The sequence below is a fragment of the Gambusia affinis genome, linkage group LG04 (genome assembly GCF_019740435.1).
Source record: "Gambusia affinis linkage group LG04, SWU_Gaff_1.0, whole genome shotgun sequence".
NCBI classification, from domain to species: Eukaryota; Metazoa; Chordata; class Actinopteri; order Cyprinodontiformes; family Poeciliidae; genus Gambusia; species Gambusia affinis.
Genome location: NC_057871.1, coordinates 10563999 through 10581015, shown reverse-complemented (window position 1 = coordinate 10581015; position 17017 = coordinate 10563999). Strand labels below are relative to the sequence as shown.

The window sequence follows — 17017 nt, the reverse complement described above, 5'->3', positions numbered from 1 at the left end:
AATGTTTCTACAGCAACAAGCTGCTCTCCTGCAGACTGTCAAGCGCTCCGCTGTGTGACCTGGTCCTCAACCTTCTTCCTTTGCTGTTTCAGCTTCTTCTTTCATACTGTAAGCTGTATATCCCGCCCACCCTCCTCCAGACCCTCCTCTACTCACTCACTCCTTCCTCCACGCTGCTCAGTGTAGGCGTTAAGCTCAGGCTGTTCTTTCCATTTTGGTACTGTATTGTCAATGCGTTGTTGCATCCGATCCAGTGAGGATGCTGCGGGAATACTGTATAAGTCTTTCTCGCTGCCTGTCTCTCTTTCTTCATCCTTTCTCCCTCCCATCCCTGGGAAAAAGAGCCAGTTGCTAGGTAACACTTAATTGTCAAGAAGTAGTTACATGTGTTTCCCTGCATCCTGAGCTTGTTGGGTTTCGCGTAGGAGCCGAACAAGTGAGCAAAATAAACAGTTTTCCTTCCATCCTTTGAGAAGAAGATGAAAGTTTCGAAACAGATCAGAGGACTTGCTTTTCTCCAGCGCCCCACCTCGTTCTATGCCACCACCCAGGACTGCAGATGTTAAGGAGTCTCCCACCCAATCTCTGTGCCAGGCATTGGTACTTTTTATCCAACCTGCTGGTTTCTTTAAATAACTCCTGTTGCTGGACAAGGCTTTCACAGTGAAGGGTGAGTCTGAGGAGTGAGCGAGGTTTGGGAGCTTTGATCTGTGCTTCTCGGCTCAGTTTGCATCACTTTCCTTCTCCCTCAACAGATCGACTAGCTCGCTCTCTTTTTTTTTTTTTTTTTTCCTTAGGTGTTTATACCCAAACCCTCTTGTCTGTTGACGGAGAGTCTTCCAAGAAGAAAGTCCAGGTTAGTGTAGCAGGAAGAGGGAAGCAAATGAAATAAAAGAGAAAAAGATAACAGCTAGTGTATCTAATCCACAGATAATGAAAAATTTACTAAAACCCTTTTATCTCATTTTATAGAAATTTAAGCAAACAATTGAGTTTTTGCAAAGTAATTGAAGACATTTTTTTCTACTCGTTATCTTTTCTATTTATTTATTCAGACTAAATATTAGATACCAATTTGCAGTAAAAATCTACGACAAATTAGTTACAAATTATAAATAAATCAGTTTTTAAACATTTAAAGTGACCAATGTCTTACAAAATAGTCAATCTGAATCACTGTATGAGATGTCTCTTAGTGTTTATAAAGCAGTACCAACGGATTTTATAGCTGAGAAACATTTGAATTATTTCTGACTATTCAGACTTGATGGTGGCAGCCACATGTTCCAACGATTTACCAGGTTTAGTTGAGAGTCCAGACATTCAGAGGTTATAATGAAACATAGTTGAAGGCTCAAAAATGAGTCACGTATAAAACAAAACATTTCCCGCTGTCTGAACACATGGAACCACAATCCTGAAGCAATCATCACATGCACTCTGGAGTGGTTCTGGAAAATCTTATAAATACACCCTGGAACTCAATGTCTTTCAAATACAATGGCAACTCAATCACACAAAGCAAGTCTAAATGAAACCCTGAAGTGGTGCAGCTCCTGAGTGAGACAGAGTTAAGGAAGGAAAAGAAGCTGGTTTTCCATCTGCAGTGAAAATTTCCTTTTTAAAAATCAGATACTGTGGCCAGTTGGCCCTTGAAATGTCCGACTTATCAACAATCATACTATAGTAATATTATCCACACAAGTTTTTAATGGAATTAGTGAATATTTCATTAATGGCAAATGCTGCTATCCAGTTTATCTCTCGTTTTAAGGAAGGTTTTAGTCATCCATCCATCCATCCATCTATTTTCTGAACACCCTTCATCCCTAATGGGGTCTGGAGGGTTGCTGGTGCCTATCTCCAGCTGCGTCCCGGGCGAGAGGCGGGGTACACCCTGGACAGGTTGCCAGTCTATCGCAGGGCAACACAGAGACATACAAGACAAACAACCATTCACACACACACTCAAACCTAGGGAGAATTTAGAGAAATCAATTAACCTGACAGTCATGTTTTTGGACTGTGGGAGGAAGCCGGAGAACCCAGAGAGAACCCACGCATGCACAGGGAGAACAGGCAAACTCCATGCAGAAAGACCCCGGGCCGGGAATCGAACACAGGACCTTCTTGCTGCAAGGCAATAGCTCTACCAACTGCGCCACTGTGCAGCCTAGGTTTTAGTCATTTAATTAAAATAAGGTACTGACTTGGAAATGAAATGTCTAAAACTGGTCTGACTATAATTGCTTATTGGAAATATTTGCTGTATTATGGAATACAAAAACCAATGATGGTACTGCACGGTTCAACGGGATTCTATCAAGACAGAATAAAAATGCTAGCAGTCTCCGAAAAGCATCCAAAGTTTTGTTGGATGGTCATTTTACAAACAAGCTCAAATAGAAATGAAAGTCACTCACACTTTGGGTAAATTTCAACATACGTCTGGCATCATTCTGTTTGGCTACAGCATGTTTAGACCAACATGTTTAGAGAAGTCAAGGCAAAGCTTTGATTAGGCCCAAGAACACTGCCAACTGGTTTGCATGGTGGTGGCAGCACCATGCTAAGGGTCTTTGCTGTTACTTTCTTAAAAGTGGATGGAATAATAAAAAAGTAAGATTACATCCAAAATTTTTAGCAAGCTTCTGGAAAAATATTGAAAATTTATGAGCTATGGTAGACCATGAAACGTCTTGAATGATCTCGACCATATCCGGTGAAAAGAGTGGTCAAATTCAGCCAAAATGTTGGCAAACATCTTATGGTTTCTCTGCAGATTGCTGAAGGACATTTATCAAAATAATAGTGGGGCACATGTATATATATCAGGTTATATTGATACTTCTAGACTTGAACAAAATCCACAATGAATTCAAACATTAGCATCCAACTCTTCCCTGTAAGAAAACATTGCAAAATCATTCCATCACAAGAAAAACAGTTCAATAAATCCTTCCAATCCCAAAATAACTATGACGTCAAGACTGATTTCATATAAACTGCCCAGAACTGTAAGTGAACTGGAAAAATTTTTTTTTACAGAATTTTCTGTAAAAAAAAACACCCCAAAACAAATATATATATATATATATATATATATATATATATATATATATATATATATATATATATATATATATATATATATATAATTTTACAAAGCCACATAAACATTTCATTTCAGTTTCACAGTACAAATAATGGTACAAATAACATTTTATTTGTTTGCAATCTACAAGTTACATGAAGGTTTAAACAATATTACACTTTATGAAAACAGGATTAACAGATTAAAGCATCAGACAATGAAAAGGCGAGTCAGTTGAGATTTCTTATTTTTTATTAATACTCAACACCTTTATTCCAAAGAGACAGAAGAATAATATTTCTCAGCACTTATTTTCACATTGACTGTGTTTAATCTCGTTTTCAATATTACTAAATATTCAATCAAATCTGAAATACTCCCTTCACACAAGTAATATCTCTCCATACAAAAGAATGCAAGGATGAACTAGAGTTTTCTTGTATATACACTTTTCACAATCTGTACAGCTCAGGGATGAAGTTCGATCCTCTGCAGCAAAACACAAAAAACCGAAGACTTTTCTTTTTAAAGACAAAGAGGGGAAAATAGAACAGCTCTGTAAAAATGTCGATTGTGCTTTCTGTTTACCAATAAATGAAGGTCCTGTAAATTTTTTTTTTTTTTGAGAAAAACATCATTTTTTTTAAGACCAAATCAAGAACAAAATGAAAACACAGACCTTCACTCATTAAATATGTGCACTAAGTGTAATAATAAATCATTGCACAATTCCTGGCCTGAAGTCGTTACAAAAGCACTTTTGTTGAAGGGATGGTTGACTAATCAAAGATTTATCCCAAATAGATGTACTCTGTTTATTTTTGTTTTTACAGTTATTATCAAAAGTTCATGAATGTGAGGTAAGATATTTACATCTCATTTTATTGTACATGTACAACAAACAGTGGTCTCACTCACGCTGCCTCTCTTCCATATGAGCACACAGAGGTAATCAAGCGTATGTATTCAGGCACATACAATAACAAATAATGAGTTTTTTTTGTTTGTTTGGGTTTTTGTTTTTTTTTTTAAAAAGGGAGAAAAGCAAAAAAAAAAAAAAGCAGAGGTTATGAAAAAGAGCCACTTTCTTAGTGACAAAGAATCAAACCAAGACCTCAGTTTTGAAGTAAAGAAAGAAATAGTCAAGAAAACTGGTATTTAAATCACCACAATATGACCTTTCTCATAAAAAAACATATATATATTTTTCAATTAATTCAGCCATATTTTTGTGAATTTCAGCATGAATTTCAGTCTTGGATTGGTATTTTCGCTTGCAGAAAAATAAAATCAAACACTCACACACATCTACAGAACTACACGGATCATCGGCATCAGTGAAAGTGATGTGACTCCAAAAATTGTTTTAAAAACACGCGTCACTTTTGGGTTAAAAGTCAAGATAAAAAAATTTTAGAAGAAAAAGAAACATACATGCAAACCCATACAAACACTAGAGACCTTAAGTATCATACATACTGACTTGTCAGCCAAGAGAAGAAGAGTCTAGAAAGGTTCTGAGGGGGGCTTTACAAGTTAATATCCATTCAGTCACATTGTGCTTCTGTATTAGATCTAGCGTGGGTAAAATGACTGAATATGCATGATAAATGGCAAAAGGAGACTGAAAATATATTTTTATTTTTCTCTTATTGTTAGTAATTTGGCAGTTGTAAATTTTGGTTGGTGTCAAAATCCTAAATAGCGTTTTTATTTTCTTTTATGCAAAAGGTACTACATATTTATATAACTCATTCTCATATTTTCCCCAAAGAGTCCTTTGTCCTTAATGAACAAATGACTCTGGATTTGAAGCCAAAATGCATCTTTTCTCAAAGTCTAAATATGTGACACAGCTTTACAGTTCAGCAAAGAACGGTTTAGGGCTATAGCCTTTTATAGTTTGGTAGCTAAAACTATTGGACCCACAACTTTGAACAACTAGTGTATCTTTGTATTTGTGGGAATAATTTACTGCCTGTAGTTAATTTAGAAGCTGATTATACATTTTTTTTTTCTTATGTGTTTTTCTTTGAAATAAAGACTGTCAAAAGCACCAAAAACAGCGAGTCAGGCTCAGTTTAAAGGTATCAAAATGTCTGTGCGAACACTATATTTTAGTAAGCAAGTTGTTGTGATTTTTCCTGTTTTATTGTTTTTTTCTTCCAGTGGCATTGGACTATAAAGCCCTTCAATGCTTCATAGATAAAAAACTGATTTTATCAACATTTGGGTACTTTTTTTGACAATTCTTGCAAAGTTTCAGTTTAAGTCTACAGAGTTTCTATTTAGTCTGAAAATTGACTTTTCGCTATAGTATTTTTAAAATCTGGATCAGTGTTTGAAAAATATGTATGGAGAAATATTTATATATCCATCCATTCAGTCTGTTTTTTGCAGTTTTCCACATTTAAAGCCTGATTCTAACAAGAATGACATAAATTCATAATAAAGTTTTTTTTTCCTTTTTTAAAGCACTCAGAGATTTGGGAGTTTGAGTCTGAAAGATTACATCTGAGCGAGGAAATAGAATACAGTACAGACCAAAAGTTTGGAGACAGTTGCGTCCAAACTTTTGGTCTGTACTGTATATGCATAGGACTGCAAATCCATCACAAGGCATGGCATTTTTGCACCTCTGATCATACAGTAAGTACTTTTCTGCTACTTATTCATGTATTCAATGTGTGTACACTGATTTGCTGACCTCGGATAATGTAGCTAACAACTTGTTCCTTAGTTACACGTTGTCCGTATAAGTAAATGTTTCTCAAATCAGAAAAGGAAATAAAACCTTAATGGATTCCATGCTGATTTGAAACAGACTGTCAAGCAGCTGTTTTGTTTCTTACACTTTATGTCTGCAGTACTGCTATAACAGAAAAAGTCCTTGTTTTCCCCAGTAAGCTTCATGACCTTCTAACTCTTGTTTTCTGTGCAGCCTTCTATAACTTTTGTTAAAGGTGGTATCTTTACAGGACTTGCACTTTGTTACTTACACAGCTTTTGAAATCCGCTAGATCAAATTTATCAGACAATGTTCTATTTGCCCTCACACTAACTATGTAATCCAGTAGAGAGCGGGTCAACAATTGTGTAACAGATGTTTTATGTCAACTAGAAATGACTCTAAGGTTAATTTAACACAATGGTAACTCTTTCCCTTGTTTTGTGCCCACTCATTGCCAGTTGTCCTAACCTAATTCCAGGTTTCATGGCTTTCAGTACAAGCCAATGGTTACAGGTTTATTTCTCCTGTGGATAAATAACTTGTAAACATTACAAAAAGTATCAAAATGAAAAATCACAAACCTGCTCAAACCTCACATACCCTAATTTTTGGCTAATTGTAGTAGATTTTTAGTGCTTAACAGAGCAATTGGAATGAGTCAAAATTGGTATTGGTGGGTAAAAGCATTATAAAAACTAGAGCCTAGAAAATGACATTTTGATTGTTTTATCTGCAAAAGTAAACACTTTGCAGACACCGACTGAGAGAACAGTTATGGTCAATTTTTACCATTATCTTCAAGATTTGGGGAATAATAAACAGCCGTTTCTTAAAGAGTCAATGGTGTTGGAGTCCCCCTCTCCCAGCACAGGACAAATCATAATGTTTGCTCAAGTGTTTTTCAGTTACACAACTAACATCTGGATCACTGCCTATATACTTGATATATAGGCAGCAATATTTAATACTGAATATATCTTATTCAGTATTAATTAGTAAACTTCAGAGGTGCCGGACGAGTCATTTTACTATCTTTAGAAAGAACCAGAAGGACTGTTATCTCACTCTTTCCAGCCTTTATTCCCATACTGGCATGTGGCTGCAGTAGCCTCCTCATCTTTAGGCTCTCTGAAGTTGCAACGTGTCATTGCAACTTCAATGGTACATTGCAACTAAGTATTTCTGATTTTACTTAAAATAAATGTGTAACAATATTTTTTTGTAATGTATAAAAACTGTATGTAATGCAAGATTTCTGTGGTTTTCCATTAAGCGATAAAGATTATATTGATGTTGGTAGCTTCTTGATCATTTCGTATAAGGAGCTTGGGATCAATACATTATTTAAATAAGATAAGTCTCCCACAGTTATGTCAACTAAAGTGTTAAAAATAAAGGAATAAAGGAAGGAAATATATTTCCTCTTGATCTAATGCCCATGGTGTCTTTCAATTTGTTCATTGCAAGCTTATTTTAATGGCACTAGATGAAACTAAAACTACAATATTGAAAGTTTTTCTCGTGTATCTTTGCTCCCAAATCAGTTGACTGATTGCAAGAGGATCTTTCTATCAAACAAAATGGATAGAAAATCAGTGTAAGTCCCATTAAGGCACATCCAGCGCAAATTGAGAAACTCTTTTGGTACTGGCGAAGCAAGTAACAAAAACCGCAAATCAGTATGATGATGTTGCTTCTGCAGTTGAAAAAAAAATCACAAATTTAAAAGTATATTTAATGCTCTCAGCTTATCATGCCTCTTACATACAATTCACTGCAGTCAAAGTAAGAAACGTTAAAAAAGTAAAACATGAAGAATTTATAGGAAAGAAGATACAGAAAACCAACAAATATCGGTGAACTGGTTGCCCAGCCTCCTGTAATGTTAGTGAACTAAGAAAGAATTAAGATCATACAAATATATAACATGAACTATTTCAATAAATCAAATAATGATAATAATAATAATATAAAACAATCCAAACTGATCATCATCATTAAACACTAGAATAATATTCAATAATATTATTAACATCATCAATACAATTATTGTTAGTTGACCCTGTTACTTCGGCAGAAGTGTAGATTTCTCATTCATGATTGTATATCCATTGCTAAACAAAATGTTTGGACAGACTGCAGGAAGGAGGGAAAGACCATAAGGATGTGAGGAGAGCAGAGCCTGGAGAATTGATCTCACCTTTTCCCACTCCCTCCAACCCAGATTTCACTTCCCTTCAGATCGCTCAAGCGTTGGAGCAGCACCAGAATCCTTTCGTCTCATTAAAACTTTTCTCACTTTGAACTTTGCCAAACTTTATGTGGCAGAGGCCCCTGTGTTTTGTCCAGAACCTCTCCTTTTAGAAGATCGAGAACGACACACACTGTTGTGTACCCTCATTCTCTTCACATAGAGAAGTCATTAGCTTTTGTCCTCTTCCACTCTTTTCTTCACCCACTTCATTTTCTCTATCTCTCCCTTTCTTCCTCTGACCAGTCTCAGACATCTGACTCAATGCTCGAGAGCTTTTCATAAACGTGTCCATTGGCACCATTGAAGGGTCTCTGTCCCTGTCCCAGACCTAACGTGTCCCTGCCTCCGGACAGCAGTTTGTTGGCGCCGTGGTGGTTCCCCATGGGCCCTCCCACCCCACCCAGGCACAGCTCTTTGGGGTACCTTGTAGCCACATTGGACATCACCCCAGCTGTGGCAGATGCGGGCAAATAGGAAGTCGCTCCCATGGAGCCGCGGAAGTCCCCTCCTCCTCGGCTGTTGTTGAGAAGTTGCTGCTGCTGCGTCTGTGGCTTTTTGATGTAGTACGGTTTGGCACCGTGTAATAGACACTGGTCGTCACCGAAGGTTGGGATGAAGGGGTTCTGGTTCACCTTATCTGGGTAGAGAGATTTAGACAAGGAGTAAGTCCCAGCCCCTCTGTTACCACCACCACCACCACAGCCCCCTCCTCCCATCATATTTCTGTCTCTGTCCCTCAGGTCTCTCTCCCCCACTGAACGTCGATGCAACCCACCTTCTCCTCCACGGTACAAACTGAAGGAGGACCCTCCTGCTGCTCTATCCCCACCTATGCCACCAAACATGGGAGATTCCCTTTCACCTGAATATCTCTCAAACATGTGTGCATAGGGACTGGGGCCCTCCATGTAACGGTCTTTTTCTTTCAAACTCACACTTCGGGGCTGAACAAACTGCCCACCAATACCACCTCCAACCCCACCCATGCGACCAGCTCCCTCTCTCTGCAGATCTACAAATGTATCATAAGAGTGCTGCCTCCGTAACACTTTCCCACCTGGCCCTAGCTTCCTGCGCTGTGTCTGAGTCTGTGTCTGACTAGGTCCTATGCTGCTCTTCACACCACTAAAAATCATGTTGTTATCCTCACTGATGTTATAAAGGTTGCTTGGCTGTATCTTGCAGGAGTCACAGCGTTTGCAGAGCGTAGCAGAGCTGGGGCGACTGCCACTCCCCCCAACTCCACTAGCTGAGCATGTGCTGCCTCCTCCTCCACTGTGATGGCAAACGGTGTGGCAGTTGCGACACTCCCAATCACCCCCTGCTATTCCTCCCCCTCCAAGGCCAGAAATTCCTTTCTCCCAGCAAGTATGAGCCTGTTGCCCTGCTGACATTCCACCAATCCCACCTTTGCACTCTGTTTTCTTCCCTTTACCTTTGAGGAAGTCTTCCACAGGCACTAAGCTTTTACAGATACCACCACCACTACCACCGCCTGCACCGCTTCCTCCACTTCCACCCTCTTGCTCCCACTTGGCCTTGCCCTCCTTGGAGCGGAACTGGTCCGCATAAAAATCCCTCAGGTTGTCTTTGTCTTTGCGGAATATGTAAGGCGAAGAATTACCCGTTCCTCCTCCTCTCTTCCGCTCCAGGGGAGGTGAGACCGGGCGGTGTGCCAGAGGCCCATGGGGAAAGTGGTGGTGGACGGTGTGGTGGTGGGGTCTCTTCCTGAAGGCGTTCAGCTCTATCTCGTCCTGCTCCCGTCTGACCTTCGCGGAGGCTGGCCTCTTTTTCAGGCTGTCCCTGTACTGCTTACGCCTCTTGGTGCTGCCCTCCAGGTTTCCATAGGTAACAGTGTGCGTGGAGATGTCCGACACATCAGAGCGAATGTTCCCATCGTCACCCCCTGAGCCTCCCCCTCCCCCACCACAGTACCTGTCGTGTCCCCCGATGAGCCCAGTGCTGGATGCTCCTCCTTTGAAAGAAAACCTCCCGTAAACATTGCTTCCTTTGAACCCACCCTGATTGGTATCTGCAGCGGTGTGGCCTGCAATCAGGTCAAATTTACTTGTATTCCTGTGAGTCATTGAGGGGCGGGGCTGAGTGGTGAAAATGGGCGCTACCCCTCCCCCCAAACTGTCAGCATCGAACATGCCACCTTCCAACGAGCTAGCGCTGCCTAAGCTACGCGGCCTATTGGGTGGGGGGCCGGACATACCCAGAGCTGAGGCCGGGTGGTGGTGCCGGTAATGGTCCTGGTAGAGGTTGCTGTCCTTCAGGGGCAAGTTGCCAAAAGTCCTCTCCACCTCGCTGATATAATCACTGAACATGGGATCCTCTGGAAGATAGGGTGGAGCAGACTTACAATCTGCAGGGTGACCCACCAGGCTGTGCCGGTGCTTCTGGATATCATATATGGCCGCTTCACGGCTACTGTGGCTATACTCTAGGGCTGCATGTGGAGAGCCATTGATGCCTGGGACTGCAGTCATGTCCTTAGCAGTTCGAAGTAACCGTAGGATGTTGGAGTGGGTGTTGTTCATGTTCTTCTTTATGGTAGAAGATGGTGAGTCAATGGTTGACTTGTTTTCCTCGATTTGTACCCCATGGATGCAGCTGTAGATACCCTGGAGAGTGACAATTGAAGAAAAAGAGGGTAGAGAGAAAGACAGGGTGAGACAGACCATAGGGGGAAAAGAGAGAGTGAGGCAAGATATGAAAGGAAACAGTAAAATGCATGAAAATAGACAGAACCAGAAAGGTTTCAACAGCAAGAGAGAGAGAGAATCACAAACATCAGACAGAGGCAAACAGAAACAAGAGAAGTTAATGCATTGCCATCTTCTCTGTGACTATGAATATGTTTACTCTATTAAACAGTTAGAGGATCTAAGTTCATGAACAAATCATCTCTGGGGAACAGAGCAGTCCAAGGCTCGGGAACATTTAACAGACCAGGTATTCACGGACCAGATCAGTGTCTTGATTGATGCCACACAAGAAGCACTAGGCTTGTGGTTTTGACCACAAATCAATAGGATTAATCAATGTAATCTGAATTCACAGTACACCGTTGCTACACAAGAGTTCTACATGTTCCCTTACACTAAACCAGGGGTTTTCAAAGTATGAAAGGGTGAGCCCCCCTCCAAGGAGCACAATGCCTGTTGCCCCCTCCCCGATTATAGTTACTTTTTCAAAGTAACTATAATCGGACTACTGATTACTCCTTGAAAAAGTAACTTAGTTATATTACTGACTACTTGACTTGCAAGTAACTAAGTTACACTAAAAGTAACTTTTTAGTTACTTTCAGCAGCTGCTAACAACAACGCTCAGCCTCCTGTGAATATCACATTGATCTTTGCTAATACTTAATTGTCAGCTATTTTATAATGGTAACATCAACAATGTGTCTCCACTGATAAGGTTGAACTGAAGAGGAGATTGTACAAAAAAACAGTACAAAAAATAAAAAACGTGAGTAATTTGTGTGGTCCACTGTTGTCTGGAAAACTCTAAGAAGGATTTTAAAGCCCCCCCCCAGCCTCCAGATTCTGCGTTATGGCCCTGTGTTTGGTGTCAGCGCAGCGCATAGAGCTCCTCCTGCAGCTCCACAGCTTAGATGGTTGCACAGATTTGTGACACTTACCGTAATATTAATAATTATAACGGTGCTAACTTGCCATTATAACTATTGCCAACTACGGACACGTTTATTCGTGGCTGTTTTCACGTTTATTGCGCTGTTTATATTGGTCTCGATGTTTGCAGTTTTCTGGAGCGCAACGCGAAGCTCGACGTCATTCAGAGGTAATACATTAACTTGACATTAACAAAGACACAGCGGGACTGGTCATCCGGGAAATGATGGACAGAGAGAGACTGACTAAAACTAAGGGGGAAAACATTTCCACTGATCCCCGCTCCACAGGCGCACCCCGCAGTACCAACTTTTTCCTAAATCCACAGAGTTGATCGTGTGCGTAAAAGACGTTTCTCTCACATCAGTAGACGGCAAGCAGATAGCTTTTCCGGTTTATTTTTTCCCTCGCACCGCGCCTCCCCTAAAGTGCTCTGGCGCCCCCCAGGGGAGGCGCGCCTCACACTTTGAAAACCGCCGCACTAAACAGTAAAATAAATCACTGCCAAGGAGCTCCTTGTAATATTTTGTTTTACTTTCCTCACAGTTAGCTCACGACTATTCTTTTTATTTCTTCTTTTTTCTGTTCAGTTTATCATATCAAAACTTTTTGTTACTAATATGTGCCTTGCCATACCTGAATTTATTATGAAGACAACAAAAAAAATAACAAATCAGTTTCTTTATATGTGAGAAACTGATTAAATAACGTCTGTATAAACAAATGACACATAACATTATGACCACTGAACAAAACAACAGGATTTGCAAACTATTGGTGGGCTGGATATATTCAATGGCGACTAAACATTTTGCCTTCAAATTTGATCCTTAAGAATCAGAAAAGATGAGGAAGTGTAAAAACGTAAAAAAGCTTTACAAGGGCCATAACATGCCTAGAGGTCTGCAGTGATCAGTGTCTATGAAAAACAGTCAAAGGAAGAAATAGTCGTGAACCAAAGACAAAGTTACAAAAGGGCAAGTATAGTGTTTAAGACTATACACACCCTTTCATGGACACAGCTTTACATTATGTCTGTTCTATTTTTCCAGAGCATAATGCACCATGCCAGAAGACTAAACTAGTTCAAGAATATTTTTGAGGACCACAACAATTTTGAGGTATTAACTTGAATTCTGAATTGTCCACATCTTTATCCAACTGAGTGTCTGTGGAAACAAGTGAATATCGGCTAATAGGTTCTTAAAGGAGGCATCTTAAACTCCAGTCCATTGCTGGTAAATGTTCCTGGTGTCCTGTAACAATCAGATGTGTAACTGGCTCACTAGATCAAACTCAAACAATTGATTAGAGCCCTGCCAGTGACCTAATTATTTAATTTGACTAACAGAGAGACATGTCTAAAAGCTGCTGGGAAATGGCCTTTACGGCCTTGAGTTTGAGACACCTAAATTAAAGGATCTGTTGCTAACATTCATGTGTGCAAGATACTACAGCACATCTTCCAAAGTCTAGCAGAGTCCACACCTCAAATGATTATCCATTTTGGCAGTAACAGGGGTCCCAACACACTGCTAGGAAAGTGGTCACAATGTTATGTCTGATAAATGTAATCTGCAATTGCCCCAAAAAAGTGTGTTTGGATTTGATGAATGGTAAAATGGTTAGTTTGTTGCTGGGTCAAGCAAACATGTTCTTCAAATACAGGCTGCGAGAATCTGGTCAAGGCGACAGTCAAATCTGAAAGGTTGACGACTCACTGCCCACCAGCGAGTGCGCTGGCCAATGCTCCTCCAAGGCGTCAACTTGTCAGAAACAGTTCTTGTCTGTCTTTTAGTCACTTTCCACGTCACTGAGCTGCATTCATAATTGTTAACCATCAACCCTCTTTTCTCTCTTGGCTTGATCCCCCCTTTGTGTTTTTTTAATCTTGGTTTCAGGGTGTATTGATGAGCGACAGCTGCTCCAATGGGGCTGTCTGTCTTTATCTCTCTTCATCTACTGCTTCTCTGGCTGAAAGGTAATGGGACTGAGGTTGTGAGCACACTTCTATGTTGGTACTTCTCACCGCTTCCATTTTTCTGACACTGGCGTGATTGTTTATCACTTCTTCTGTTACCTGAGCTCTTTAACTCTGTCAGTATCAATAGATTTTCACTGCCATGCTACTTGCTCATGCGTTCCAGTAAAACAAACTGCATTTAAGCAATCGTAGATGTTTAGCAATCTTAGATTGCTGCTTCAGGTTTTAGCAAATATGTCCTGAAACAATTGTAGTAGGTTGCCCTTTCTGATCTGTCTTTGATTGAGTAGGAAGTAATTCATCAAGCAAAATCAGTTTCTCATGTTTTTCAAAGCAATCTCTGTCTAAGGTCATTCACCTTAGTCAGTGTGGGTGTAAACTAAATGACATCACAATTAGAAAGGCCTTGCTTCTTAACACATAAATACTGGTGGCCTTTATTCCAGCAACCAGTTATGAATAATTTGCACAAAGCAATTCTCTGCCTCCTGAAAGGTAACATTATGCAAATCAAGCACAATAGAAGGATTATTTATATGGATCTAATTTACTTGTGTGAACCTGGCAAGGACTGAAATGTTTTCCTTCTCTAGAGCTCCTTTTCATTTCAGCTAACTATTCCACAATTCACTACTTTACACTTTCAAGTTGGACCTGAGATGCCTTCTTGTCATCTTGTGTGACCTGTGTAAGGGCTGGGGTCTCACTGACTGCTGCAACGTTAGCTTTAACACCGGTGGGCATGGTTGGATTGTGACAGGCTAAAATGGACTAAAGAGTTCATAATCCATCTTCATTTCCACTGACTGCTCTTATTTACAGACATTTAAGATAGTAAAGTGTGTATGTACCTCAATTTAGTATATATTTTGTGCCACAAAGTAACTTTCCCCACAACCCTACGTAGAGATGTGTCTAAAATCTTAAATCTTAAAATTATTCCCCTATAATGTCATACCAAATAGTTTAGATGAGATGAAGCCAAACTGTTTCTGCTTCACATCAGATCTTTCTCACACTCTGGATATTTATTATGCCTACCTTAATTATTTGGTGACACATAAGAAAGTTTGTTTGTCTTTTCTATTTGTTAAGCACAACTATTTCTTCCCATTGAAAAGAAAGTTAAAATTTTGTACTTTTATTTTGAGATCATACCACTGCAGTAAAACCTTTGTTTTACATCTTTACCAGAAGTGCCAATACACCAGCTAACCTAATAACAGCAGTTCAGATTTTTAAATGGTTCTTATGTGAAGTGAAAGATACATATTGTGTACTTTTAGCTGTCTAGACTAGTAAAAGCTACAGGTAAACCGGATGAGTCACCACATCCACCTGACTGACTTGATATACTTCAACTATGGCCGATGGCTTCAAAACAGCCGGTCTTGTGATCTTTCTGTCAGGAGGACAAAGGTCAGAGCTAAAATAAAACCTGGGAACACTCACTCTGCTGATGGAGAACGTGACCCCGGGCTTCCCCGAGCACACGCCCATGAAGCAGAAACGCAGCTGCCAGTAGAACAAATGTTCACAGATGAAGGTGATCAGTGACAGAATCATGGCAGCCCCGAGCATGTAGAAGACCCCTGCCATGTTGTCTACGTCCAGCTGGCTGCTCATCACCTCGTTCTTCTCGTTGTGACAGATTCCTGTCAGCCACAGGGCCTCGAACTCCTCCATATCACCTGGAAATATGGTCAAACAGGAATCATCACAGGGCTCATGTGATCGACAAACTTTGTTCAGTTTGTCTCTTAAATGAAGGAAGAAAGAACTGCACAGTGCACACTTACATACATGGAACAAATGTCATTTTGAATTGCTATTACTGAATGCCCAGAGGATCGTTACCATTAGCAATCACTTTTGAAAGGCTTGAACATTTTTGTCAAGTCTAACCAGAAGATTTTTGTTACTGAGACCAAAATCTGCTGTGATTTTGGTCTCAGTAAGAGAAATCTTTACAAGGTCTGATCTTTATGCCCAGATTGGTGTCTAGGGTAAAGTCTTTTTTTCTTGGGTTCAAGTTATTCTCCCAAACCCCAATGAGAGAATCTCAAAGACAAGCTATGATATACATCATTATCCTTCAGTTTATTTTCACAAACGAACCTTTACGATCGTTATCTTTTGCTTCAGATTCAATTAAATATGTAAAAAAGTCTGTGAATCGTTTTGAAAATGAATAAGGTAATACTTTTTTACCCCATTAAAATTCTGAATGTGCACATACAACATTAAGCACTTATTCACACAATCTACACCTTTTAACTTACTTTCACTGCTGATTACATAAGGACGATTGCTTATGAGGTATTGACTCTGAACTGAGTCTATAGGCCTTCAAGCACAAGACTAAGTAAGGTCTATTTTTTGTAATTTGTGCATGATTTAAGTCATCATATCTTTACAGCAAAGTGTTTTTGTTGACATCCATTTAATAAAATAAATTAAAGCGAAATTGAACATTTCAAATAAAACATAGAACGGGAATTAACCGGTTCAGTCTGCAGCAAACTTAGATATAAAGAGATATTCTCTCCAAATAGATGCTTGCAGTTACGCCATCTAAACAATATGTCTTTGTTTTACACCAAGCGATGTAAGACCAAAAGAAAGGAGCTGACTACGCATTTCATAAACTAACAATCTGTCAGAATTAAAATCCATTTAATCGCCTATGAATTACTCTCTTTTCTTGTACTATCCAGCTCATCCATCTCCACCAACAAACCCTCTCCTGTTTGTTCTTAATTTACATTTGCTCAGGTATGGTTGTTCTCAGGGTGTTGTTGTGAAGACACTGCTAAATCCCCTCCTGTGCACACACAACACGAAGCTTTCACCAAGACAAAAACAGGACGAGACAGATGTGAGCAAACATCGATGAGTCTGATCTTCTAACCTGGATTGCTGTATGTAACTTGACATCCAAACAACCCACATGAAGTAATGGGGTAATGTCTGAATAGCTGGCCTTATGTACACAGCAGACAAAAAAAATTAAGAAAGAGTAGTGCACACATGCCTTTATTAATGTAACAAACATGTTGCATGCATGCACGCGACACAGTTTCTAACAATCTGTGTAAAAGTCTGACGCTAAGAGATCTAATCCATGGTGAATGTGTTCTCTGTGCTGACCTATTTATCCATCACATAGGACACAATGGAAAGTGATAGCACCTTGAAGGCCACCGTCTTTGAACGAGTGTGTGCGTGTCAGCATGCTGCTCTGCATGAGATGCGACAGGAAGCAAGCAGCAAGACATGAATGGTTTGCTGGATTCTCAGAGGGCAAAAG

At 39.8% G+C, this 17017-nt stretch overlaps 1 protein-coding gene across 2 annotated transcripts in view; it reads right to left on the bottom strand.

Annotated features, from left to right (window-relative positions):
• Positions 1 to 3328: 3328 nt before the first annotated feature.
• grin2bb (glutamate receptor, ionotropic, N-methyl D-aspartate 2B, genome duplicate b) overlaps positions 3329 to 17017 on the bottom strand; it is a 123338-nt gene continuing 109649 nt past the window's right edge. Inside the window, exons 17-19 of one of the 2 annotated variants that reach the window (XM_044113296.1) lie at positions 15160 to 15398; positions 8855 to 10706; positions 3329 to 8716 (exon numbers count right to left, since the gene is read on the bottom strand). In XM_044113296.1, coding sequence (XP_043969231.1) covers positions 8325 to 8716; positions 8855 to 10706; positions 15160 to 15398 — 2483 coding nt within the window. In that variant the 3' untranslated portion in view covers positions 3329 to 8324. Of the gene's footprint in view, positions 10707 to 15159; positions 15399 to 17017 lie in introns of both variants that reach the window. The other variant, XM_044113294.1, reaches the window with a different exon arrangement.